The sequence below is a fragment of the Papaver somniferum genome, chromosome 3 (assembly GCF_003573695.1).
Source record: "Papaver somniferum cultivar HN1 chromosome 3, ASM357369v1, whole genome shotgun sequence".
Lineage (NCBI taxonomy): Eukaryota > Viridiplantae > Streptophyta > Magnoliopsida > Ranunculales > Papaveraceae > Papaver > Papaver somniferum.
Genome location: NC_039360.1, coordinates 33054557 through 33082200, shown reverse-complemented (window position 1 = coordinate 33082200; position 27644 = coordinate 33054557). Strand labels below are relative to the sequence as shown.

The following is a 27644-nucleotide window of genomic DNA, read 5'->3' as shown; positions in this document are numbered from 1 at the left end:
CTTTGTTGATTGGGATGCAAGGATAACATGTACAGGAGGTTTCTGCTGTTTGTTGGCACTGTTAGTTGTTGGGTCTTGCTAACTGCATTGTTATTTTTCCGTCTTTCAGGTGTTGATGATGAAGTGTTATTCTGCTGGCAGAGTTGTACATGAAGAATTAGGTTGTGTCCTTTTACTGGAGTTGTGATTGAAGATGTAAAATTGTCCTTTCAGTGTTGTTTGAGATTAGGAGAAAAACATCAGCCTTTTACAGTAAATCATATATTAGCCCCACCCTTTTACAGTGTAGTTGAGATCAGGAAAAAAGATCAGCCTTTTACAGTTTATCATATATTAATTAGCCCACCCTTGAACTGCGCCCACCTGCATGCCTTTTGAAACAGTTTCCTTCACTGTAGGTTGACTGGATCCATTTCATGTGCAAGATGTTTAATGTTTTTCCATACTTTCTAATCAGTTAATTACATACGTTTTAAATACATAAATATTGAAGATGTCTCTCTTTTGCTAACTAGGATTGCATGTTGATTTTGTTATATTTATTCAAGTAATAATCTGCATTCACTTGTAATCAAAGTATGTGCCGTGTGCTCTTTTTTGTTTAGTTGAAAGATGCTTCATCCGATATGGGTTTCTAAACTGGCAAAAATACTTCCACATGTTTGTTTTATCCTGTTACCGCTTTGATAAAAACACCCCCCACACCATTCTCGAGGCTTACTCGACTTGTTTGAGGCCTACTAAAATTTCAAGGCCGCTTGATATCCTTTAACTGATCATAATCCTAATACTAAATTTCTAATATAAATTCAAATAAAACATTTTAATCTTCTCTCTAAACCGAGTTTCACGAATAAAAAATAAAAAAAAAGCAGAATCTGGAAATCCTAATAACAAAGTTTTCTCATTGATCTATATATTTATAAGTGACTTGGTGCTAATCATAATTTCCGAAATCAACTCAAAATCAGTGGATCCACATCTGCCGTGTCCGTCCCATCTGGTTATCTTCTCTCAATAACCGTTGCAACATTCTCACAGTACACCCCATATAGCAGCATTAGCTGCAATTATTGCCCGGCCCTGGCTCAGAAATGGTATCCTCTGAAGAGTAGTAGGTAATGGTATGGTGCTCCTGTCTTCTTGAGGTACGAAAAATTAAGCAAACATTAATATCAGTTCATCCTTCACATTGAACTTGATTTCAGATAATCAAACAGCAGCAGCAGAATGAAGTCTGTAACCAACGTCAGCAACAGTTCATTTCTTCTTCGTCGTCTTCATCATTTAATCGACGAGATCGTTGTAAATCAATCTTCAAATCTTCTTCGTCGTCTTCATCATTTAATTGGAGTAGCAGAGAAAAACAAAACCTTAGAAAAAATCACAGCAGCAGGGAAAAAGGGAGAGAAACCGAGAGGAAAGAGAAAGTAAATCTGATAAATGATTTCTTCTCTCTTACCAATTGAGTATATATATGGTCCCAAAAGGATATTTCTACCACTACCAAATGACAATTACACTATCCATGACGTCACCATAGGACCAAACCATACTTTCTAGGACCGAATGGTAATATATATACTCCCTCCGTTTCAAAAAGACAGTCCGCTTTGACTTTGTCAAGATATTAAGGAGACCATAGTAGTTTACATGTCTACCCTTAATTACTTGCCTATTTTATTTCAATAAAATTGTTAGTAATAAAAACTACCAAAAATTGTTATGGGATTCTAAATAGGAAATACAAAAGGGAATGAAGGATATATTTGTTTCCTTAATTATACAATTTTCATTAATATTTTATATTGGGTCCCATTAAAAAAATATTTATAAATATAATAATTTAAGGGTATATTAGAGAGTTCATTGGAAAAATATGACTATAAACAGAAGCTGGACATAATTTTGAAACAGACCAAAATGAAATAGACGATGGTCTTTTTGAAACAGAGGGAGTATTAAAAATGGACCAAATAGACAGTTGATAATCAACTGGACCAAATGAACTCTAATATCTTATTTTTAGGACTAGTATTTTCTACTTTCCTATACTGTAGAAAGCCGATTTTACTGTCATTTACATAAGAATTGTTTTTCCACTTAATAGAACCCTGGTCTCTGTTTACTTTTTGAACAAGAGACAAGTTATCCGATACCAAAATGATAATTCCAAGTGAAGGTTAGTTGCCCATTCTATTGCTTCTAACAAAGCTTTAACTTCAGCTTCAATCTTTTTTTTTTTTTTGATCAGAAACTTCAGCTTCTATCGGAGACTCTCGATTGTTGTCCAACATTTTGTTTTTGCAAAGTGTCCATTTTATTTTTAATAAAAATTTGCAAAGTGTCCATCGAGTTTAAGGATTGCGATTCCACAACCCGCGATAAATTGGATTCTCCAAAAAAAAAAAAAAAACATCGGTAGATATCGTGTCATAATCCTTATTCTCCAATAAAAAGAAAGTATAAATAGTATGCTTTACAAAAATATAAGCAACAAAATTAAAAGTCTTATTTAAAGTCCTATATAGTAATTGGGTTGATTATTTTATTTATTTGATTTTCTCTGAAGCATAATATTTATTAATCTACTAAAAGGCTATAACGATAGGATAGATAATACCCAAAAATTCAGGAACAACTTGATCAGAATGCCAAGAAATTACAAAAACATGACAGTAAAGCAAAATAGGAGCATCCGGATTGAAATTGCAACGTGGGTGGATGTTGGAACTGATGGGGTGGACCTGGATGAGGTTGTCAAGCGTACGATTGCCCGCGACGAATGATTTTCACGAGAGAAGATGTACTTTTGATGGACATTACTGAGTCCATAAAAGGGTGGATGTTGGCGATAAGTTTTGATGCAATTGACCCGAGATGTATCTAGATGTTGTTGAGTACCGCCCAATCGATATTTGTTCACCTCCTTGTTTTATGGCATTATCCATAACTTCAACTTGTATCTTTAGCTTTGAAGGTGCCTGAAATAGAATCTTATCTCTGCCCTTGAAGGATTTATAACTAAAAGCTACTAGTGCTATTACAAAGACTACTAAAACTGAATCGAAATACAAGCTGAATTACAACTATTAAAGCAGGACATACACTTAGCTCCCCAAATCCGCCACAAAAAAATAGTATAGTATTTCTGTATTTCCATCGTGGTTTGATAATATGAATTTCAAGATTTAAAAAATATATATATTTAATTATACTAACTAGTTGAAATACCCGAGGGGTGCTTATTTTTATCTTCTTAACTTTCACTGCCGAAGGCTGGTACCATTCGAGTGATCCAACAACTAGAATCAATCATAATTTTTTGTCTTGTATGAAATGGCACCACTCTCGCTAATACCAGCCTTTACCAATCGTGTCAATTTTGAATATATTGTTTTTGTTGTAGTTGCAGGAATTCCTACAACCACCCCGTAATGATAATCTATGAAACAATCTAACAAACCATGATGAAATACTTAAAATCTTTTATTAAAACTTAGAACAAATACAAATATATTATGAAAAAACCGTAACTTGGGAAGCAAATAACTTTCTCTCTCCTAAATATTCTATCTCAGCTCACCAAAAAGATCTCTCCCTCATATTATGGTGGTTGGTTCCTTTACATAGTGGAGGACAGCTAATAAAGCCCCTATTTTCGGATCTGGCGCGCGTCAATGTCGCGTAGACTTTGTCATTGCCGTACGGTTTTTTTACTGCCTCGTAGATCTTCATACTTTTAGTGTGACTTGGTGACGTCATTTGATGCGTCATCTTAAATGTCTTGTGTGCGTTCGTCTTTGCTTGTCATCAGAAGGATTATTTCGCGTAACTCATGGGTGTACGGTATTTTACACCCACATTTGTTACATCAAGTTACGTTGTACAAGCAATTTTAATTTGCATTCTCACCGAAAGAAATCATATTTTCAATATCTTTTTCCTTGTAAATTGTAAGTTGATTTGTAATTGGAGGCATTGGCGCCTCCATCGTTTAAATTCTGGCTCCGCCGTTGCCCACCGCGAATTATTTCGGCTTCTAATAAAGAGAATATAAGAAGAGATGTAAATAACAAGTGCCAAAGTACTAACAGTACTTGCGCAAGAACTCGTGCATTATTTAACAGGCTTTAAAACAACACCACCGGTCCCTTCTTCATATTCTGAATGACAGACAACAAGATACTGAATACAAAGCAAATGCTAGAATACTAGAAATAATCGTCGTCTTCAAAGACATTCTTCCTCTGTCACTTCTCAATAACATTGCTTCATAAACTGGCCAACAGTTCACCATCCAAAACCCAGATAAAACCAGCTGAATCAAAATCTCTTCCATTTTCTCATTCCCCAGAATCACTCTTGTTACACCAACAGAAAACGCGACGAAACTGATAATAGATGTCATTGTTAACGGTACAAACAAAGGCGACGCGACTCCAAACTCGAAAACTCCTTGTTCGTAGTGTTTGTTTTGTTCATCGTCTACTACTTTACTAGTTATGTTGAACCCAAAGCTAGAGACACCGAACGACTCGGCCAAGAAATCGATGGATGCAAATAAATAAGATGAGATTCCTCGGACCAACCACATTCTCTGATCATTCCACCATCTTTGAAACGTTCCTCCCATTGACATAAAATCTAGGCAGTCTTGCATGTAAGATCCAAGGATAAGGAACACATACAAGTAGAACCAAGGATCCGATACCTGAAACGAATGCACAACAAATTATCATTCTCTAAGCATATGCGCACACCGTCATGCAGCATGAAACTAATAGGTTCCTTTACGTACCTTTGGAAATGGCGAAACTCCGTTGAGGAGTGCAAGTTGGGGTATGAAAGCGTAAACGGTGATAGGAATGCACCAAGTACCCCAAAAGGCATAATGGGAATATGCCAAACCCATTAGTATGCCTCTAGCTTTGGTTCCAAATATAATTGGAGTGTATTTAGAGAAAGCCACTTCAAGGGTGCCGACTGACCATCTTTTGTTTTGGCTCAATGAACCATCAAAGCTGATAGGGGTGTCACCCCAGAACGCTGCCCTGTCTGGATGGTAGAATACTGAGTCCCAACCTTCACAGTTTAACTGATAACCTGTGAAATAGTCTTCCACCAGTGACCCATATCTGAAACCAATCTGCACAACAACAATGAAGATATCGAACGTCACGCATTTTATGCACGCATTAAACGTCGAGTGTAATGCACTTGTACTTAATGACGTACCTTATGACCCCATTTGGAACCATTTTCAAACTCGCAACTAGCTACACTATGAGCCATTTTCAGAACTACTTCTGAATGAATGACTTTATCTGCAGCATAGTCAGGGTTTAGTTCTGGCTTTTCAGCTGATACATATGACGAAGGACCGCCAAAGAAAGCTCGCCGACGGAAAAATGCGCCACTACCTACGTAACTGGTGCCTGCTAACCCATCCATACCGACAGGATTTATTTGGTATAAACGTTTGTTTTCACCTCCGTAGATATCGTTTTTATTGATCCCATGAAAGCGCTGAGGGAATTGAACATAAGCATATTTTGACATTTTTGAATCTGCAAGAAAGCATAGAGATTGAAGGGGTGTGCTCGGGTCATTCGCATACATGTCACAATCTAGCGTCAGGATTACTGGTGCATTTGTCATTGTAGCCGAGATTCGGAGCTTCAGGGGTAAAGAAAAAGTCATAACTTACACCAATATATTTGCGATATAAGTTACAAGACTGAAATGTGATTAGTTTGAGGAATTACCAGAACATTTAAGGCACCAGCCTTGAAATGGTGATGTGAAGCTTTACTCTTCTGCCTGGATACGTAAACTAGGTTTGGCATCTCAAGGCCTGTTATGTCTGTGTCTTTTCCGTTCTCCAGTAGAACCTATATATATTGGTGTTAAGTTAGAAAAATTAATGAACAATTTCTCTATAGACAGACAGGGTAAAACAAAAACATCATGTTTTATACCTGGATTACAGTAGGATGATTTTGCCGTGTAAATTCAGCAGTCCATTTGTTAAAAGCTTCGCGTTGTTCATCAGTTTTGATGTATTCATCAGCAACGCTTCCTCTCTCGACGACACTTTCTACTTTCATTTTCATAGTGTCGTACATCATCTACTCCATATAGAAAATGACTTGTAAATAACCAAAATCAGTTGTGGAAAAAATTACTTTATAAAAAATTACTGTAATTATTTTATTTTTATAAGTCATTTTCGAAATTTGTTCTTAACTTAATTACAGAGTCCCAGACATTTTTTTTATATGGTGTATGTGTATCCAGATACCTTCCGATTACTGCTTCTCGTTTCTAAACATCCTCCTAACAGAATCTAACCAAGTCCGGATTTCAATAATACGATTATTAATACCCTACATTGTCCCAAGGAGACTATTTTATTTTATTTTCTCTTAAATGGAAAATTGTGGTCCTAGATTCTCAATAAGGCACCAGAAAGGTCCAGAAATAAATCAATCATTGAATAACCAAAAGGCAAAAAAAATCATTATCTACCTTAAGCTCCTCGGTTTGTGTGGTTGGAGTATAATGACCAGAACTAAAATAAACAGCAGGGGACCTATCTTCTACGTTGTTCACCTTACAGAAAGGCAACCAGTGAGCAGCAAACTTAGCAGCTTCCATGAAAGCAAAAAGAGTCAACTCTGATCCTCCATCATCTGATATATACACAGATATCTTATCAGGCGGATAATCGTAAGCCATGACTGACAAAGCCGTATTAACAACACCCATAGGTGGTTCTTTATACGGATCCGCAGTACATATAAACACGTCTAACTTTGGATAATCACGACTGGAGATCACTTGTGAAAGATTCTCAGTGTACACAGTACGGTGAATGGGACGCCAACGGAATGCCTGTGTGGTCGCCCACATGAAGGAGAGTATTCCATCGGAGAATAGTAAGGTGAAGTGAAGGAGGAAGGTGGTGGTGCTAGAGGAGTGCAAGAGATTAATGAAATGGTGCACAAACAAAGAAAAGATTGCTGTTGTGTAAACTACGGCGAAGATTCGGTTCAACGGTGTATGTCTTGGGACTTTATATGTATGCAGAAGTGGTGGTGGTGAAGAAGTGGAGGAGGAGGTTGTGGTAGTCATCTTCTTGTCTGGAAATATCTTATCTTTTTTTTACAGAGCAACCTCATATATGAAATGAAACGGACCATGGAAGAAGGATATTCTGTTCCCACTTATATAAGGAGAGATTGTCAAGGTAAGTACTCTCATGAGTAAGATTGTCGGTCCAATGAGAAAAATGTAATTCTATAGATATTTTGAAAAAAAAAATATCTAAAATGGAATAATTTAAAAAACGGTTTTGCTACACACACAACGTTGTGTATGAATCATTTTCGTTTAAAAAACCATCCAAAACCTTGGAGTCAACTAGTACTTCCACTAGGACCACTACAAGAGATAAGAGATATTAGGGTCGGCATCAGGGGTTTGTATTTCTTTTGTATTGATTAGGAGCAACATGACTAGACTGAGTAGGCTCTAGATTTCAGAGAGTTAATAATTTGGTCTATAATTGGTTTATAAATAGGCTTTGGATGCCACTTGCCTCCAACTTTTCTGTGCAGAGTATCTTCCACCAGTGTGATAAAGCCCTGCGGTAACCTCGAAACAATATTTAATCATACATCTTCCGTGCAGATGATTTCATAATTCACAGAGCCTGGGATACAGTCTGGCTCACTCCTTAGCAAGCATGGGTTGGGGATAACGCATTTACTGACAATTCTTGGTTGAGTTCAATTTTTTTAATCTTTAACTCTTACAATAAGATTTTGGTCAACTCGTTTAAACTGGGGAATGGGGAGGATGAAAATGATGATCTATAGAAGAAATGATGAAGAAAATAATTGTACTTCATTCTACCGATACTTTTACATTATCTCAACTGAGAAGATTAGAAACAAACTTGGCCTATTACTGTTACATTATCTCTGCATATTTTACAGGATCAGTTAGTTATACATCACAGAAATATATGTATAAGATCTACACCTGATTCTCCACACAATGGCAACAAAAAATAGAACTGGGTGAACCCAAAATTAGGTGGACAACCTTTGAATTGTCATTTCTTTGAGTGAACACAAGAGCCTTCGGAAAATCTTTAAACTGTAGCCTGTTTTATCCTAAAAGACAAAAATCAAAAAACCAGCATCAACACAATATTGCTCAGGTATTATTACGAAGAAGAAGGAAAACAAAAAGACTTATGAGTTCAACTGGAAACACCCATATCTAGATAGTTCTAACAATGGCCAAATTTGCAACCTTTAATATACTTCAACTGTATTTGTCTTCTATACTTGACCGTAAATAATTATGACAGAAAGTAGGTTGCAGGCTTTTGAATTCCAAGTTAGTTGGGGTCATTTCTATAGGTGAAGGCTTCATAGACAATCAACTGCTTTGACTTTTGTTAAGAAATTGATAAACCATACCTCGTTTAGTAATTCGAGTCTCTCCAAAACTGGAAGTAACTTCGCGCACAACAATGAAATATCCTGGTTAGGCTCCTGTTTGCCATATGAAATCATTTTTGTGGCATCGCTTGAATCAGGAATCGATGGCCTGCAAGGAGAAAAACAGATTTAATAAATATTACAGAGGTTAGGTGCGGAGGAAGACCATTAGTTAAGTTCCCTTGAGGGCCATACCGTTCCCGGAAATGGACAAGGAAGATATTAAGCACATGCTCTGCAAGCGGAAGCAGTAAAGTAATTAGCTGGTCCCTGTTACCAGCTATCTGACACATTTCAACCATCGCAATATACCTCCTGAAACATAAGAAAAACCGTTGGACAGGGATACATGAAAGGTCACTTCTATGAAAACTTCGAACAGCAACATTGAACATGGCAAACTTAAATGCGAGAAAAAACACTTTGTAGTGCCAAATGACATACAGAAATCGCTACTGCAGATGCCGATGATAGGAGGTACCTTCATTAGATTTAGAAAAACAAGGGGTATCTAAATAATCGGCCCATTTAAAAAAGCAGGATGAGCCCATCATGGAACCCCAAAGGAAGACCGGTTACAACATTCCACAAGTGATATAATAACCATTGCCCAAAATTTCCTTATCCAGAAATGACCGAATAAACTGATTCATTCATACATTCAAATGTTTATCTTTGGCAAACTATGCAACAGCTATTTACTCTGACTTCCTTCAACAACATATTTATTTCACAAGTAGACTAAAGGCAACAACACCTGGTACCCAGATTAATTAAGAGCAGAAATAGATTTTCAAGAGACGAAATGAAAAGCTGTTGAACTCGTGAAATGTCAAGACTATAGTAGCAATTGCAGCATTAACGGTACCTTTTCTGAATATTGTCAGTTGACGATACGCAATCCTGTCGCACACACATACTGATAATTTCATCAACCTCCTGCCTCGACAGCTCATTAATATCTCGAATCTAGGGAATCAAAAAATGTTCAGCTCAAATTAACAGGAAAAAGAGAAACAAGAAACTGTATATCAACTATGATGAGTAACGTTTTACTACCTTGTTGAGCAATGCAGATTTTTCCTCGGCGGCTCTATCAAGAGCCGCAGTCACAGAATTAAGAAGACGAACAAGGTACGATAATCTAGGTCGCTGTGCATTAGGTACCCGATAATCACTAGCATCCTCGGATACCTGACAAAATCAGAGGCATCAATATATATATATATCTTTCAAATCTAAGTAGTTTACACAAATTAATTTGAATGGCAAGCAAAGAAAATTACTGATAGCCTACATACCTGCAATCTAAGAGACTTCTTTGTAACCAAAAAATAAAGGTAGGAACTCAAACTGAAGGACAGCCTAAAGAAGATGAGCTCTGACGTCCTTTGTTTCTGATGAGCGTTAGTTAACTACAAAGCACAAGGTGATACGAGAACATATTAGTTTCTTTCATATTTGATACTGAAAAAAAGGAAAGGTGACTAGAAGTGGCGTACCGATTGAGAGAAGCAGGACGCAGCATCAAGGGTAAAGATATTACTCATCATACCAAATAATCCTTGCACAAAACCGTATTCATCGTTCTCTTCGTACGGCCAAACCTACACAATTTTGAAATGTATGTAGCAAAATAAAAAAAATTGAATAACAAGCTGTGAGGAGTACCAAGGAATAACTGGAGAGAAATGCATGAAGCAAAGCCACTGGAAACTAATTTTTCAAGATATCACTGAAAATTGAGCTACTTCTCCATTTGCATAATAATGTTTTGGCTTTCAGATTTCAGTGCATTTGTAAGAATGTGATGCAGTTCAACCACATGATCTGCTACATTTTTACCACCAAGCACATTCTCATCCGCCTTCTGTGAAAAGAAGTATTGTGGTTTTTAAAAGGACTTTTTACCTTGCTAAGTATGCCGACAACAAGATTGATTTGTTCCATGGTTAATTCATCTGCTTTAGAAACATCTTCCCTGATAACTTGATCAAAGAGCAACTGATGTCCCTTCACAAAATCAATAACCTCACGAACAATTTTATTCTTCACCTATTTCATATTAAGAAACAAAATTCAAATATTAAAACTTATAAGATACATTATACTGGAGGTTTAAAGCACAAAGATCTTTCATGGATCAAAATCACAACGTCCTACTGTGATTTGGAATGGCAATTCGTAACTGTTGAGAATCATCCCATGTGGACGATGAGAGAGTAGTGAACTAAGTACATAAAGCATCCTATACTACCACTCCACTCATAGCCAATTTGGTCTCAAATCAGATGTCCACAAACTTGACAGTTAACACAATTGATTTGGCTCCATAAGCATAAACACTATATTCGCTACTTCCATACAAACTTAGTTTAGAATTCCAAGAAAAAATCAGAAATCTTACTCTGGCAACTAAATATTTATAATTCAGAGGCTACCAAAGAATGAGATCAAAGGAAAAACAGAAAGATCCAAATAAATCAACGGAGATAGGGAAGCTGCAAGCATGTCTTATCAAATGGAAGATTTCTATTTGAATTACACTACTTAAAGTTCGTATCATATTCTGATCTCAGAATATATGCACTTATTCCTCTACTTAAAGTTCGTATCATATTCTGATCTCAGAATATATGCACTTATTCCTCTACTTAAAGTTCGTCTAATACCATCACCTAATACCTGCTTTACCAAGAAAACCTAATATTGAGTAACATGCAATCACTTGATATGCACTCTTCCAATTCAAGTCCACAGAAGTATTAAGCACATGTTAAAAAGAGGATAACTAACCTCAAAGAACTCGGATGTATCAACCAAACAGGTTAACGAAGAAACCAATCTCAAAATTGAACATATGGCACGTCGCTGCTTCTGAATCTCCATGGCTACATCTCTGCCACCTTTAGCTTCAGCCTGATTGAAGCCTCCCTGGAAACGCACACTCTTATAAGCTCCATTCACACAAAATGAGATAAACCGGTGAGTATAGAAACTATACCTTCAACTGCAAACCCATCATCTTACATGAAGTAAGATGTTCTACGGCACCCATAGAAAACAAAACTTGGGCACCAGGCTTCCCATAACTGTGACTAACCCTCAACAGCATAGCAAGTTCGGCTTCAAGAGTAAATCCTCGCTGCGCACAACCCAAGAAATGTGAAATACACCGAGGACGATACAAATTATACAAAATGACATCAAGAAACTAAACAATCCACAATAGTATAGAAAGCATATGATATCAATTATGCATAAACTGGAAACAAATTTACTGTACATACACCAGATCTACTGGACAAAAGAAAGAAAACGAATTACCAGGAAATACAGTAACAACTATATTCGAGTACCATTTGGCACATTTCTCTCAACTCCATGAAAATAAAAACTATCTTTCATAAGCCTTCATCACTTGTCATTGAAACGGAATAAATGGTAATAAACAAGAGATTCGAGTCACACTGTCACGGCCAGATTAGCTCATATTTAACTCTATTACGAGTTATTCCCTATGCTGAGTGTGCTCAGAGGTTCTGTAACTTAACACACTACAACAGTTCCATACTTAATTAGTTGTCTGAGGTCAAAGTCCATAATACATCCTCTGTAAACATGCATTGCAGCTGTGCCAATTAGTTAATTGATCCGCATTATGGAACCCTAGTCTTGATTCTGTATAACCAATATAACAAACATAGAAACTAAGTGATAAGGGTTTCAACTTTTCAGCTAGAGATAAGTGGATGGGCAGTCAAGAACCAAAAAACAAGAAAATCAAGAGAAGAGTAATTTTAATCATCAAATATGAAGTTATGTATTGCTATTAATACACGTCAGCGTACCATGCAAAGGGGAAGGAAGTGAACTTTTGTGGAGTAAGGGACATACCTGAGAGGATATATTGCTAATGTCTGTCAAGCATGACCTTAAAAAGCCTCTGCTTTGTAACTGGCCCAAGAAGAACCGCTCTTGATCAATACTGATAAATGCATCCAGAACATAAAATGCTACTGTTTTTCCAGCTTCACTACCTTGAATTGCATCCTTAGTTACCTACAACATATAGGTAGGGAAATTGAGAACAAAATAAAATTTCCCTGACTCTCCCCCTCCAGCAGCTTACTTCATAAATCAAAGAATGATCCGGTTTTAGCATAAGACGGCTTCAGTGCATGGTTAATCACCAAAAAGAAAAAAATTCTAAGAAGATGTCGACATTTAATCACTTGGATCCTGTGTTGCAACAATACGTCAAAACTTCTTTTTTTGGCGTATCAATACGTATTGTATGGATACGTGTATCCAATACGTCCAATACGGCCAATACCAACTGTATAATCCTTTTTTTCAGTTAAAATACCAAAAGTTGGATAAGAAGCAACAGCTGTCCATATATTTCTTTAATACTAATAAAAGTTAGATATTTATCACCAGCTGTCATCACCCCCTCCAGTCAATACTTATCCCAAACTTTCTCCTCCTCCTCTTAATCTCAACACTTATCTGATTACCTCTAACTCTCTCTGTTTTATCTCCTCCAAAACCAGTAGAATACCCAAACCCTATTTATCCCAGATACTGATATACAACTATGAGCAAGAAAAGAAAAGACGCAAATCTCAACACCCCCCTTTGGAATTACTAACTTATATATGTTTTGATCATGCAAACAGATGTATGTATTTTGTTATGTTTCTATCTCATATATGATATATATATATATATATATATATCATATATATATCATATATATATTAAGACTACAGATTAATATTGAGTATTCCGTATCGCCGTATTACCATTTTTTTGTTGGTGTATCCTAGTAACGTATTGGTATCCTGTATCGGATACCGTATCCGTATCGTTGCAACACAGCTTGGATCACTAACTATGCTGATATATGCAGATAACAAACAAATCACATCACTCTACTCGTCCAAAATGGGTAGATAACCAAAGATTGGAGAACTTGCAACCTTGGTTGTCTACTAAGTTACATCATATGATTAATCTCCTGCGGAAGAATGACATCTTGAGACAGAGAATTCGATAAAGAAAGAGGGTACCCTGAAACTGTTTAACTAAAATCTTCAAGCCGTAGCCGACCAAACTAGGCAAGAGTTACTAGCATCCAATCATGTACAATTGATAAGAAAATGCTTGAATCTTCGTGTGGTTCTGTAACGTGTGCAGCCAATGATTGACTATACAACTTCTTTTAAAGAAAACATCATTTAAGAGTGAAGCATCTGCAAATGTTTAAAAATGCAACTTCCAAAATCTAAGCAAATAATGATAATAAATTGGTCCAGAACTATTTCATAGAAGAAGCAACATACCAAGTTTAATATTGCTTGTGCCTCTTTTCTTAGAATAGAAAAATTGGCCTGCGCTAATTCAGATTGTTCTTTGTCAATCTGGAAGAATATACAGAAAGTATATTTGAGAATGTACTTTCACATTAAAAATTTGAACTATTAACCATAAACTGTCCCAACAATGTAAACTAGGATACCTTTTTGATATCCAAATCCTCCTCGCTATCTTGCTCTTCCCGCAGCAAGAACTGTAATACGGTTGCAGGGACATCTGGATCAAGCATATGCCGACAATACTGGAAGTAACTCAGAAGTAATGCATACTGGCTGAGATTTAAAAAAAGAAAATCCCCTTATCAAATACCTTTTCAAAAAGAACAATCGTAATTACTCAGCAAAACGGACAACAAAACTAATGATAAATTTGACATACATACCGTCTTCTCAAAGCTTCTGATGATTCGGGTCTAAGGATCGCCATTATAAGTTTGAATAGTATGGAATGGCAAGCTCCATTTGACAATTGTTTCACCAAGAGCACATCAAGACAAGTGAGATTATCCGAATTCATACCACCAGGGGATAAGAATCTTTCATCCCGTAATCTGGCCATGCATGTAAGTGAAACCTACAAACATCTCAGAGTATCGGAAAACAGGTCAACAATGTAAACAAGGAAAGCAAACTGAATATAAAGATGATGACTTGGACATGATAATGGAAAACAGTACCTGAGTCAATAATGACGCCATCTTTAGAGAACAATCAGGGGAAGCAGAAGCACTTAAAGAAGCATCAAGCACCCTGACCATGACAAGATTCAAATAGTTATACACAATTCAAGAAAAGTAAACTGATACCCGAAAGTGACACCTTTACTCACTGATCTATCAAAAGAAAAATAAGTTAATAATTTTGTGCTTACTCGAACAAAATTTCAGAACGATCCTCGAGAAATGTCATTCTTCTAGATACTGTTACCTGAAAGCAATTGACGAAAAGATGGTACATTTAGTTATGGGCCTAATCGAAAAGAATTTAACACAAAAAGAAAACATGGAAATATGAAATAGAAAATAGAAAATAGAAAAATTTGCAAAAACACAACAGAACAAGAAAACATCTACCTCAACAATCTGAGACCAGCTAGTTAACATGTGAAGTTGGGCTGCCTGTTCCTCCAGGTTCTTATTATGTTTCCAGCTCCATCTAACCAAAACCTGGATTGTCTCTCTCAGATCCATGACATCAGCTTCACCACCGACAGAGCTCATAGCAGGATTAACAAATTTGCTTTTCTGTTGCCAACAAACAACAACTAGAAGTGAAACCTTTGTACAGAACCCTACCTAATGGACTAGGCATTGATGTTGATTCTTGCTCACTCTGAAAAACATGGTACCAGATATAAAATACCCTGAACTGACATGTAAAGGAACCAACCTGCCAGAGTTTGTCACAGAATGAAGCAAGGTTAATTAACCGATCACCGCGTTCCGAGAAATGATAAACACCACCTTTTTCAGATGTTGCGGGATCTCCAAGTATGTTTTCTACCTACAATAAAGAGTAGATAGTTTAATCTGATATAGTCTTACGAAGAACATGAAATATCCAAAACATTTGCACTTACAGGCAACTCATATTTCAAACTAGACAAGAGCTGAGAGCTTTTCATAGAAGTATCAGGACATCTGAACTGGACAACCTCGAGCAACTCCAACACCTGAATTTTACACAAAAGGCGTTAACCAATAAAAAAGAAGTGATCATCCATAAACAAAATTGTCAAAAATTATTTGTAAATATGACCCTAATTTAGACAAGGTGTGAATTTAAAATATTTGCTCAATGATGCAATTAGCTTGAACAAACAAAGTTAGTTAAGAAGGCTCTCAAACAATACCTTAATCTTGCTGATTGATTTCATTCCAGGATGGTCAACATTTGTCTGGAAGCTAGAGTGTTTAGGTAAATAAAGATCAGATCCAAAGTCACTAATGCTCTGCGCAAACAAATGACCAAGAATACTCAAGCAAGTTTCTCTATGTGCAGATGCAGTCATGTCACCAACATGCAACTCCAATGCTAAAAGCTTCAACAGCCATGCTCTCTGAAAAAGAACAACGAGCGGATGAGTTTCGCATATTCAGGGCACACCAAATACAACACAAGTGTTACAAAATAAATAATAATCAATTAAATAGTATAACTCCATCTAGTGAGCATCGCAGAGTCGAGTGACCAACACCTTTCTGAATACTCCTATAACTAGTACAACATTTAAGCGTAAAAACAAAACACATTTGACTAAGCTAAGAAATAATGATTAACAGCAGAAAGCACTGGAAAAGTAAACTAAGTAAGAATCATAAAGAACCTGGTGAAGCGAACTAATACGAAGGACCTGGTTGTTGTTTCTTTTAGGAAGAGCAGAAACACCAATTGTATACAAGTGCTGGCATCATAAAGAAAAGCAACTGCCATTAGACGAAAACAACTAGTCTTGTGACTATGAACAAATACAGAATGCTATCAACTCGTACCTTTAAGAAAAACTGATATCTTTTGTTGCTTAAAAGGTCCATGGTAGGACCAGATGTTAATGGATCCGTACAAAGTTCATAAAGAAGCTGCAAAAGAGTAAGGAAAAAACTTCAGGATGGCCTCGTACCATGTATAACAACTCTTAGTAATACCAAAATATTAAAAAGCAGTGCCAGCAGACCTTAAATCCAAATTCATGCAGCAATGCATTAACTTCTGGCTTGGAGAGGTTTTCGAGAATATCAAGTATCACCTTCAAGCAACTGCATACAAATATAAGAAAATTATTATTCAGCAAAACATCAAAAGTGGTATGTATTAAAATGGATCAGCAATTACTTAACAAGCAAAACCTGTAATGAAACTTTGGCTGTAGAACTGTCCGCTCTACTGACATATCCACATGAAACTTGAGAAGCAAATGTGTGATATTTGGGGGTGGGCGGTTGATATTATCGATGAGCAGCTGATAAACAGAAAGGAAGTTAGAACCCACCAAGAAAGTACATAAAACAACTTTTTCAAAAAAGAGATACAAAATGGTGGGAACCTCAATTATAAAAACTCCTATGTCATCTTTAGTCTCTTCTATGGCCTGAGACTCTTCCGAACGTAACTCTAAGCAAGCTGCGTAATCTTCGATCAAACTCTGTGCAGCATTTGACTTTAGTAACAAAGGGACGAGCCCAACCATGCGAGAACTGTCAACAGTCATAATGAAGAATCAAATTTTATGAAGTATACAAGTGAAACAGCGGCTAAAACACAGTACGTTACCACAACAAGTGGTAACTTTCTGGTAAAGGAAGATGTCTTCGTACAAAAAGATGAATGATTATAGTTTCATTAGACGGTTCCCTTCAATTGACGAATCGAGATCACCTTCACACAAAAAATGACAATAATTTGTTCTACAATTAAATAAGTAATAAACAGCCTGCAGTTTGCGGACTTGCATCCCAGTGTTTGATATATTAAAAGTGTTTTTAAGATTCTATCAACGGCGTCAGCATATATTCTGTTCACATCTAGGATTAGGATAACCAACGCACTACTATTCTATACACAATTGCCATCCGAAACTTCTAAATTGTCATTCTTGAACTGCATATTATTGTGATCTCAGTTATTAGATATTCTAGAGTGACTTCATTATTGTGATGACCACATGACAGGATTAGCATCACCATGAAAAGTTACATTCTAGCAGAAAGCAGCAACATTTCTTCAAGTAACACTTTTCTGAGACTTTTTAAGATCAAAAGTAAACTGAAACTTGCCATCAGCTCCAGCATTAACTGAAGTATCCCATTTCGTAGGATCAGATAACAATTGAACTGTTGTGACAGGACATGTTACCAATTTACATTATTACACTATACACATAAAAACACAGGGAAGCCAAATAGCATGAGTCATTTCTCTTAAGACCCACCACGATACTGTAATACTAGCGCCAACAAATTACATGCTCCAACAGAATACAAATTAAGAATGGTTAAAAAATAATACCTTAGAATACTCATGATCTTGATTGAGCTTTGCTGAATTAGTGGTTGAAAATCATATCTTACATACTCCAACAGGGCGACAACTTGATTCTTATCTTGAGAAAGGATTCTATCCAAAGGCTGCTAGGTAAAAAAACATTAAGTGAGACCATGGTTATAGAAGAACCCTATCAGATGCCATTGAATAAACATAAACCAACTCAACCACGATACTGACGATGAGGATGACTCGATGACTGTGTAGATAGTACTGGCTTTACAAGCAAGCTCTAGGAAACTTTTAATACCTATCTGCTGAGAATTATTAGTGCTACATTAGTACCGTCGGTGACATTCACCGCGTAATGTGTGCTTGTCTCCTCCTAATTTAGTTGCTTCCAACACTTGACCTCCCTTTATTTGTGGTTTGTAATAAAATATCATTTGTAACGGCTCGCATTCCAAATGCACCAGGACTACAGCCCCTTATATCAAGCACTGGATATTCAACCCCATCAAATATCACCCTATTAGATTGTAAAGTATGAAAGGATTATAGATATTACCTGGTATAAGGGACGCCAAAAGTCAGCTACAAATAAATCCTTCTCCAAAACAAGAATAATAATTTCCAAGGATAGCTGCACAGCATTTTCTAAAAGGTGACCATAAATTTGTGTAGTTCGATCATCTATAAGGCCATTGACTCCCGGCAAAAGAATCCCCATAATATTACGAAAGATGGCTCTACCACTCATGAAGTCCTGTAGCATCATCATAACACACACAATAAGAAGATGTCGTACATATGAATATATCATTCGACATGGTTTTTCAAAAAATAAAACAACCAAGAGTACGTACTTTCAGCAACTCTAGCACAGGGACCTGTGTTTCAAGGGGAGTTGACTGTGACTGTGCAGAAGACTGCGACAGGTGAACCACATTATCAATGTCCTCGTCCTCAAGGTCGTACATGCTCAATATCCTGCAACATACAGACACTGTTATAAGTATAGAGTCGTTGATCTAAATCTAAAATAAAAATATTTTCCAGGTAGGAAAGCATCATACTCCCATGACAAAACCAGCTGTACCTTTTTCATAGCATTTTATCTCATTCGAATGTAGTAAGTTAACTAGAACGAACATCATATGCTGTATGACTTTGCCAGGCATATAATCTTAATTCCGGTATCTGACATCTCTTTACGCTAGATAATCAACATGTATTTGCATTGGAAGAAGATCTTTCTTTTTTTGTGGAGTGAAATGGAAGGGTATTGGGATCTAGGGTTGTAAGGTAGTGAGCCTTGACCCTTCATGTATTAATAACAATATTATTCATAAAAAGACACATCATGCAACGCCTAAAATAGGAGAACTGACAACCTTGTATGCTAAATATTTACTCAATCATATCTATGGAAAAGAACCCCAGGAAAGCTAGAACCAAAATTGTTTATAAATTACTGTATCATGCACACTTACATTTTGAAGTGCTGAAGGCAAACGACAACCAACTGCCATTTCTCACTAAGATCTGCATAGGCCCTCTGAGGAAAAGGCCCAAAGACATGATCATATACAAATCTGAAGATGCCGAGGAACCTGGAAGAAGTAAAAAGTAAAAAAGTACTAATTTAAGTATGAGATCAATCAATAGATTGAAACATTACTAACTAATAATTAAATGTTATATTAAAATAAAAGGGATGGGAGGACAAAAGTGATAGCATTACCTGCGTCCTCTATCGCTCACATCTCTCTCTTCAGCTATAAGCGCATTTAACAAATTAAGGAAGGAAATTGTTGAAGGGTATTTCTCCATCCTCGATTCTACTTCATTCAACTCGAAACGCATATCATACACCTACAGTTTAAGAAGTAAGAAAGCAGTATATTGAGCGGTAATTAGTACTGCAACTGAGTAGCATTCATTTCTCCAGGGTTTCAAGGTTCAATTTAAGTTTGACAGTGTTTCACTAGGTCTTGCTAAAAAATATCTGAATACAATTGTCATAAGGATTCAAAATATGATTCTTCACAGACTAGATTGCCAATGACCATTGCCAGAAGTATTTACCTGTGTAGACATCTGCTGCACACTAGACCCGGATGAAGGCCCAACAACTACTGGCAGATCATACTGTTCGAGGTACCTCCAGATAGTATCTTTTAGAGCGGGAGATACTGGAATAAAAACGCGTATGGCATTCCGCAGAGCACCCTGAAAGGTATATGCATATCACATATCAGACTACAGACACACTTTCACGAAAGAGAAACTTCACCAAGACATTGCCATCAGGAAATGGTACTTAACCTTCAAATAAGAAGGCACATTTTCGTAACTCAGCAGCTTGAATAAGGGTTCAATATCAGGAAACCAGTTTTTCCTTTCATTTGGATTTCCATTCTCCACAACCTACAAACAATTTGAGAGATGTCAAAATCTGAGTACTAATGTATGTGTAACCTGTGCACAAAAGGGAAAAAATAAAACAATTGATGGAATTAAACCACCAAAATTTCTTCAGCAGAAACATTGTGCAGACAAGGCCATTGGTGGCGGAACTGCTTGTAACTTTCATGGCACCCCAAGATGCTTTAACAAGGTGCCATGATGTTTTTATAATTAGACACAGTTGACGTAGACATATATACAAAGGAATGGAGAGAACCTTCTGAAGAACATTCAAGTATGCAACCAGTGCTTTTGCATCACCCTCCTCAAACTCGGGCAACATAGTTCCAGAATTCTGATGAGACTGCCTAAACCTCTCTTCATAAATGGATAAGCAATCGAACAGAGTACTCCACCCTACAGAGCGGAATGTTTTACCCTGTAGTAATTCCCAAACCTTTGAAGCACCCTCCTGACTAGATGCCTGAAAGAGAACACAAAATCGTAAAATCACTACTCAACTAAGTGCTCAGCATCACAAAGTGGGATTTGCGTACCAATGTACTCAGCATCTTCAGGAAAGCAACCAGTGTTAGAACATTAGTATGATCCTCTCCAGCAAAGTTGACAAATGTCCACAAAACCTCGTTGTCAGACAACAGATGTGGTTCCTTCTGATAAATGTTAAAAGCAATCAACGATTAGTACACAGTACACACTTGGTGCAACCAACCAGCATAAACAAATATGGAAGCACTATATAAAAATGCTACCCAGGTTACATAATACATGGTTATTGGTGCAGTTGGCAGCTTTATATGTTAAATGACTGCCCTGCTCTAAGGATTCTTCCATCTTTCTCAAAACTGTTGGGTATTTTTGGAAATCATAAGAAGTTGTCTAGTTGGTGTTAGTGCTTTTAAAAATATGTGCCAGTCCGATCAGAAGAAAGTGGAAGATTCATTGATCAGGAAGCATGGACTCCCTAATGTTAAGTGTGAAGGTTCCAGTGTTTTAACAGGAATAATTTTTGTTTACTTGGAGAATTTTTGTTTTGGTGAGTAAAGCTTGGAGAATTTTTGTTTACTTGACCACTGTAAATGATTGTATGAGAATAACTGATTGGGTTCGGCTTATGAAGTAATTCCCTCCACTCCACAATGTGAGGCTGACTGTGATCTATATAACAACGTGAGATTGACACTTTCAGTTACTTGTACTATTCACCATCTCTTTCATAATAAAATTAGGTTTATCAAAACGGAAGAAAATCCATGAACCGCAATTCAGTGTCATAGTATGACTATCTTATCGTCTACAATTATACACATTGGACAGCAAGAAATGATCATTTAAACATTGGAGACATAACCCGGAAAATTAATGTATCCTGACCTGATAGATTTCGCTAACCAATTCCAAGAGAGAAACAAAAGGTTGTGGAGGGTTTTCAATGGTCTGTTGAGAATCCATGTCATTATCAAGTTTGACGTCGTGCAAACCAGTCATGGGATACGCGCTAAGGGCACTCATTGCCTTCTCTTTCATTTCTTTAACCTAACAAATGTATTAGCACAAATTAATCATTCAAACAGCACAAAATATATATAGTGAAAGGAATTCTTGAAAAATGGGATGCAGAATGCTTCAAACGTGATCATGTAAGCTAACTGACCTTGTCTCTCGCTAGAGGATGGGAGAGGAAACATGTCATCAACTTGTGCATATAAGCATTGTACATATAGATCATATCCTCATCATCATGCTGTACAATCACACGAAAAAAAAAACACAATAATTGATTGCAAAATAAAGCATTTAAAGAAGTTAAACCTAGAGAACAATAAACCAACTGTATAGTAAAAAAACACAACTTGCATACAATAAGATACTGCTTCTATAAACCAACGACACAATATATATAGGCTTATAAAACGAAGCTGGTTACACCACAAAGAAATAACCGATGTTACTGGCTCTTGCTTGAGGCAGCAAATTCATCTCAAAGAATTGCTCCAACCTTACATATTACCCATAAATAACCGTTCTATTTGTTAATGTCCAGGAGCGAATGTTAACATCTGGGGGTGGGAGTTGTTAAAGATGTCCTGTCATTCTTTTACTGTGAAAAATATAGATGATCATTCCAATTTCAACCCCCTGAATTCCAGTGTCCTCGAGTGGTCAGTCAGCCATGGTCGTGTAAGAAAGTGGGTTAGTAATTAGGACAACCCATCTGAAGCCGAGATGTGCGGGAACCTACAAATTCAAAGTTTAACTGTCTTGATGTGCACAAGTCAGATGTTGATTTGGTGATGTTAATCATAAGTCACCCACGGATTTTGTGAGCCACCAACTTGACATAGCTCCGCCAGACTTCTGATGCCAAGTATGATGGCTCTGAGTTCACTTTCAGTGGCACCAATTTCGATGCTACCAATATCTAGCAAATATCCTGATCTAAAGTATTTTACCTTTGTTCAAAATGTTGTATACTTCAGAAGACCATGAGCTGTTTTATGAGGTGGAATTCTCTAGGTTCAGCATGTGAGAAAATTCATATGGATGTCCTAATTTGGGGAAAAGGCAAAAGTTTTTCCGACATATGATGGCCCACTAACAAAAATTCTGTGAAGAAAATTTCATTTTTCGACTGCTTAATAAAGTAATATATGAAAATAGCAGGGTCTAAGAATGACAATTGGCATGCACATAAACAAACCTACTTTATAATGGATAAAAGTAGTTTCAGTTAGCAGGTGAACCTGATAGGCTGCAGTTCGGAGAACCTTATCCAGTAAGAACTGGAAAACATTGCTTGAACATATGACCTCCAAGCATGAAAATATATTCGCTAGTTCACTAGATGAAGACCCGGCTATTGTCTCCCTAGTAGTAAGTTCATCTTGAGTTAACATCAAATGTACAGCCCAGGCAAGTCTAGTGACATCAACAAAACCTTCAACATTGGGATCATTCCCAACAGCAATCACCTAAAACAGGAGGAAGATCAGTAAACCGTGAGGAAGGATTTGAATAATTAACCTACCTTTAAACATAAAAGAGAAACAGTCACAGTTAAGCTTACAAGTTCATGAAATTCCCGTCGGAAAGAAGTATCCCCAGCGAGCGTAGAAGCTTTATCTGGTACCGTGCTTAAAGCATCTGATATGAAAGTGATTACCAGAGAAAATAGAAGCCCGAAAGCAATCTGCAGAGGGATTGGGTAAGAAACACATGAGAAGGCAGAACCAAGAAAAGCCCCTCCTCTGGATAATTTTGTTTCTGTCTTACTATGAGTGGCTCCATGGGATTATTTGTTTACAACTTAAGGTGCAAAATTGAATCTTCTCCAACCTTCTAATATAACTTATTGCATCAGTAATTAATGAATAAACATGAAGAATTATTAAATTGCGCAGATGAACAATAAATAACACCTGAAGCTTTTGAGTTGCACTGCTACCATTAACATCGGTGGCACAGTCTTTAAGAAGAGAAAGGACATCCTTTACCTCCTTTGGACCTACAAAAATCCACAAAAATGGTCAAACAGAACAAACAGGTGATTTAAATGTACCCATAATCTAGCTTGGTGATCGGTGCAACTAGAAGACTAATCATCTCCATAATAAATAAAAAAGAGTATTTCTCAAGACTCATAATGTTATAGGGGCTCAATGCTGGTGTTTGGGTTGACCATAACCACTTAAAGTTCTGAATATTCTCACCTCTGTCTATCGATACACAAACACTTGCTCAAACAACATTCAACCTTAAGAACCTTGCCAAAGTTAAACTCAGTTATGGTATCTGATACTGATACCCTTCTCCATAAAACATGTGTCCACATCACCTAAAAAGAGAAGTCTTTTTACAGAAAAGAAAAGTCTTCTGCAGCCAGATTATGAAAATATGGTGTTTACTGTACTTACCCATTCGAACTACAAAGGCAGAAAGAACAAGGCAATGACAGAGAAGAAGTCGCTCCCTACAAACAACAGCACGTCTTTCCAAAAGAGCACTTCTAGAATCAATAATATGCTGTTCACTCTGAGGTCCACCCAAACCCGCTGGTTCCTCCCTAAGTTCCTAAAACACCAAATAAAGCTCAAAGTTAACTCAAAGAAGATTGGTAAGGCAACTGAGAAGTAGGAGAACTTGTGTGAGGTCATATTAAAGAGAGCGTAGATGGGGTTGATGAAAAATCTACTAGCACTACCTCGATTTTAGTATTTTGAAGTTCAAAATCTATAACTATAGACGTTCAGGCCAATGATTGTAGTATTTAAAACTGAGAAAACGGTAGCATGAAGAATATCCAAAACCTTTATAAGAGTCATTATTCGTTGTCTAAGGCCAGCATTAATGAGATTTTCCAAATACTTCTGTATCTCAGCAATAAGATCAGCTTCATGTCCTTGATCAAGAACGACAGCCTGCACAACCACCACCCAGACAAACAAACAAACAAAATGTGTTAAAATGGAGGAAATGATTTTGATTGGTAGAAGGACATTTCACTTAGAAAGTAGCAGCATACTGATGTAACCATGCAAGTGTTATTAGCTTACCCTTAAGAGATTGAATAATGCAGCTTGCAAATCTCGTCGCTCAGTATACCATATTCCAGTTGCAATGCGCAGAATTTCCAGAGGCTCCCTATCTAACATCCCCCGCTGAAATAAACAAATGTGAAAACCAAATAGATAAAGAAAAAATCATTGAATAATCAAGGAACCACAAACAACACCAACTTACTTCTTGATTGGTAGCAACAAGCAACCGCACGCAATCTATTTCGTTAAGATGGAGATCGTCACTCAATTTCAACGCCTGCAGTATTCATAAGCAATATAATTTGTGTATGTATAAGGTAACAGGGTTGTATGAAGCTAAAAATGACCAATGTCAATATACGTTATAACTTATACTGCTGATAATGTTTTCTCAGACTCTAATCACAAACAGAAAAAAAGTGTAGTATCACTTACAATCTGAACATCCTGATCATCCAGTGATATTGGTGGAGAATCAGCAAGTCTTACTTCTTTAGATTGAACTTGAGATCTATCAGATGCTTTAGGAATCTAATAAAAACAAATAATTACATAAACAAACCACAGAAATAAACAAATTATTATCATCAATACAAAACCCTAGAAAATATAAGAGAAAAAGACAATACCGGATATGATAGAAGTGATTGAAGAGAAGGTAAAGAACTTCTAATCGTATGCATTAACTCAATCCTTTCACGAGGAGTTAGAGAAGATGTAGCTAACACTATTGATTCAGTCGCATGGAGAAGAACTTTCGCTGAAACCATTTTTTTTCTGTAAAATCGATAAATCTCTTTCTTCTGATTATGATGATTCTTAAGTGCTGAAACTACGAAATCCTAGAAATTTGAGTGTGGTTTCATCTTCTTAGTAGTTGGAAGAGCGGGAAAGTGTTTATGTTTGCGATTTCTCAGTCGCGAGCGAGCTGTGACTGTGGACTCGAAACGGAACTCCCTCTTTTTTCTTGTTCTTAAACCCTACTGTGAATTTTTACGGGGGAGAGGCTAGGGCGGAACATGGTTTCGGCTTTTCGCTTGAATCGGACCGAACCAGACCAATTAGGAAGAAACCAAACCGAACCATTTACTAATGGATTGGTTATGGTGTAGAAAGTGGAAAATCGATAGTGTTGGTTTTGGTTTGGTTTGATCTCTAAAACCGAACCAAAAACCATTGGAAAATCGATTAATTTTTAAACTTACTTTCTATCTTGATTAACAAGTATTAGATTCTACCCATTGATTTAGAAGATAAATAAAAATCATAAATCTAATATTTCAGTATGATATTCTCCCTCTTTCTCTTTCTCCTTCTCTCAGTCGCCTCCCTTCTCTACCCCTAACTACAACAGTCACTGCTGCTACTCGACTTTTTTCTTCCATTCTTCATTCTTTTTTGTTTATCACTAACTAAATTAAGATATATTATATATCTTCTTTTGATCTCTAGATTTAGAGTAAGCTTTAACTATTCTTGATATTTATTTATTTATTTTTTTTGTATGTAAATTTGTGTAAACCAATACTATCGGCAGCTATGATTTTTTTATCTGTAAATTTGTGTATCTTTTTTTTTGTTTGAGTCGTTTGACATAACTATTGGTTAACCAAAAACCACTGGGACAAACCGAAACCGGCTGAAACCATTTAGAAACCGAACCAATGGTTAATGGATTGGTTTGGTTTAAATTTTTAGAAACCGATAGTATTGGTTTCGGTTTTGATTTGGCTAGAAACCGAACCAAAACCGACCATGAACAGCCCTAAGAGAGGCGGATGAAATGAGAAGCACGTTTTGGGGCCATGTTATTGGTAGGGGTTGCGTAAATTTTAAGTTGGGCCTGGGCTAAAATTAACAAAATAGCAAAACGCGGTTAACCTTTGGGTTACACTTGCACATTGCGGTTTTGTTGGTTTTTTTTTTTCCTCAAACTGGCAGGGTAGCCACCGGGTTACTCCGTTGAGAAAACTAAGCCCCGTACCTCATATTAAAGTTAGTACACGAGATCTCCAATGTTTGAGCGGAGACTCGAACTGCTGACCTCCTATTTGAGAGTCAGACTCCTGATCAACTGGGTTAACCCCAGATGGTTCGAGGTTTTGTTCGGTTATTGGGGAAGAAGGAATCGAAATGTAAGCCGAATTAGATTACCATGAGTAAATTTGGATTAGTTCAAAACCAAACCGAATTAGTTCAGCTCACTACCATTCGGCTATACGGTAAAATAATTTTACAGCTGGAATTTTTTGGTTTTAACTTTTACTATTAAGATGGAGGATTACATTCGATGCATAGATATTATTTTATTTATTCATCTTCTTAACTGTAATCTTTTTAATGAATCACACCAAACTCACAATTCTAAAATCTCTCATATTTGCAAGTGCATTGAGATAAATATACTGAATAAAAGAAATCTTCGCCCAGAGAGATAGAAATGCTTGAACGCATTCCAAATAAGAAACTCATTTAGATAATAGAAGAAAATCATTTGTGATTCCAACGACCTTGAAATTTGAATTAATGAATGTCGTTGAGACTGAGTTATTTATAATGGTGTTTGCATATTCGGGTATACTTCACCCCCTTTGTGATTATAAAACACAAAAAAAAACAATCAATCAATCTATAAAACATAATCAGTTATTCCAAAACAACAAAGATGACAATACCTTCAGTTAATCTTATATATTTATGACTTTTCGATAATAGTTGTCTTTCATTATTCCATCAAAGAACATATCTGACAGCTTACTGGAACGAAATAAAAACCTTATAACAGCAAAATAAATACC

The 27644-nt window shown here is 36.6% G+C and overlaps 2 protein-coding genes across 3 annotated transcripts; both read right to left on the bottom strand.

Annotated features, from left to right (window-relative positions):
* Window positions 1–4069: 4069 nt before the first annotated feature.
* Window positions 4070–7216, bottom strand: LOC113355782 (cellulose synthase-like protein G2). 2 transcript variants are annotated; one of them, XM_026598727.1, is made up of 6 exons: window positions 6532–7216; window positions 5982–6131; window positions 5769–5894; window positions 5239–5679; window positions 4802–5149; window positions 4070–4714 (listed from the first exon to the last, which is right to left on the bottom strand). In XM_026598727.1, exons 1-6 carry the CDS (start codon window positions 7135–7137, stop codon window positions 4160–4162), a joined length of 2226 nt encoding a protein of 741 aa, XP_026454512.1. In that variant the 5' UTR covers window positions 7138–7216; the 3' UTR covers window positions 4070–4159. The 2 variants fall into 2 exon arrangements, with proteins under 2 accessions (XP_026454512.1, XP_026454513.1); XM_026598728.1 differs by having other exon boundaries at window positions 6616–7216.
* Window positions 7217–7889: 673 nt separating this feature from the next.
* Window positions 7890–25810, bottom strand: LOC113355781 (nuclear pore complex protein NUP205-like). The gene is made up of 45 exons (XM_026598726.1): window positions 25476–25810; window positions 25282–25377; window positions 25049–25123; window positions 24862–24966; window positions 24616–24726; window positions 24223–24379; window positions 23728–23813; window positions 23376–23498; window positions 23053–23280; window positions 21963–22052; window positions 21683–21844; window positions 20845–20961; window positions 20565–20771; window positions 20207–20308; window positions 19967–20110; window positions 19623–19753; window positions 19372–19491; window positions 18745–18868; window positions 18447–18644; window positions 17903–18021; window positions 16941–17091; window positions 16744–16856; window positions 16572–16653; window positions 16390–16476; window positions 16224–16301; window positions 15750–15956; window positions 15477–15569; window positions 15287–15400; window positions 14971–15141; window positions 14769–14824; window positions 14575–14647; window positions 14281–14471; window positions 14041–14170; window positions 13865–13942; window positions 12414–12578; window positions 11521–11661; window positions 11313–11450; window positions 10428–10571; window positions 10019–10123; window positions 9818–9931; window positions 9576–9710; window positions 9385–9485; window positions 8712–8831; window positions 8496–8625; window positions 7890–8183 (listed from the first exon to the last, which is right to left on the bottom strand). The coding sequence occupies exons 1-45, from the start codon at window positions 25614–25616 to the stop codon at window positions 8100–8102; spliced, it is 5637 nt and encodes a 1878-aa protein (XP_026454511.1). The 5' UTR covers window positions 25617–25810; the 3' UTR covers window positions 7890–8099.
* Between the last annotated feature and the right edge of the window lie 1834 nt (window positions 25811–27644).

Coding starts and splice junctions, on each gene's coding strand:
- LOC113355781 (XM_026598726.1), bottom strand. CDS start 25,616: ATGGTTTCAGCGAAAGTTCTTCTCCATGCGACTGAATCAATAGTGTTA. Junction 14,648..14,768: donor CGTTCTGAAATTTTGTTCGA/GTAAGCACAAAA, acceptor TGTCATGGTCAG/GGTGCTTGATGCTTCTTTAA. Junction 12,579..13,864: donor CACAAGCAATATTAAACTTG/GTATGTTGCTTC, acceptor TATATGTTGTAG/GTAACTAAGGATGCAATTCA.
- LOC113355782 (XM_026598727.1), bottom strand. CDS start 7,137: ATGACTACCACAACCTCCTCCTCCACTTCTTCACCACCACCACTTCTG. Junction 6,132..6,531: donor CACAAACCGAGGAGCTTAAG/GTAGATAATGAT, acceptor TATATGGAGTAG/ATGATGTACGACACTATGAA. Junction 5,680..5,768: donor CTGGTGCCTTAAATGTTCTG/GTAATTCCTCAA, acceptor TTACCCCTGAAG/CTCCGAATCTCGGCTACAAT.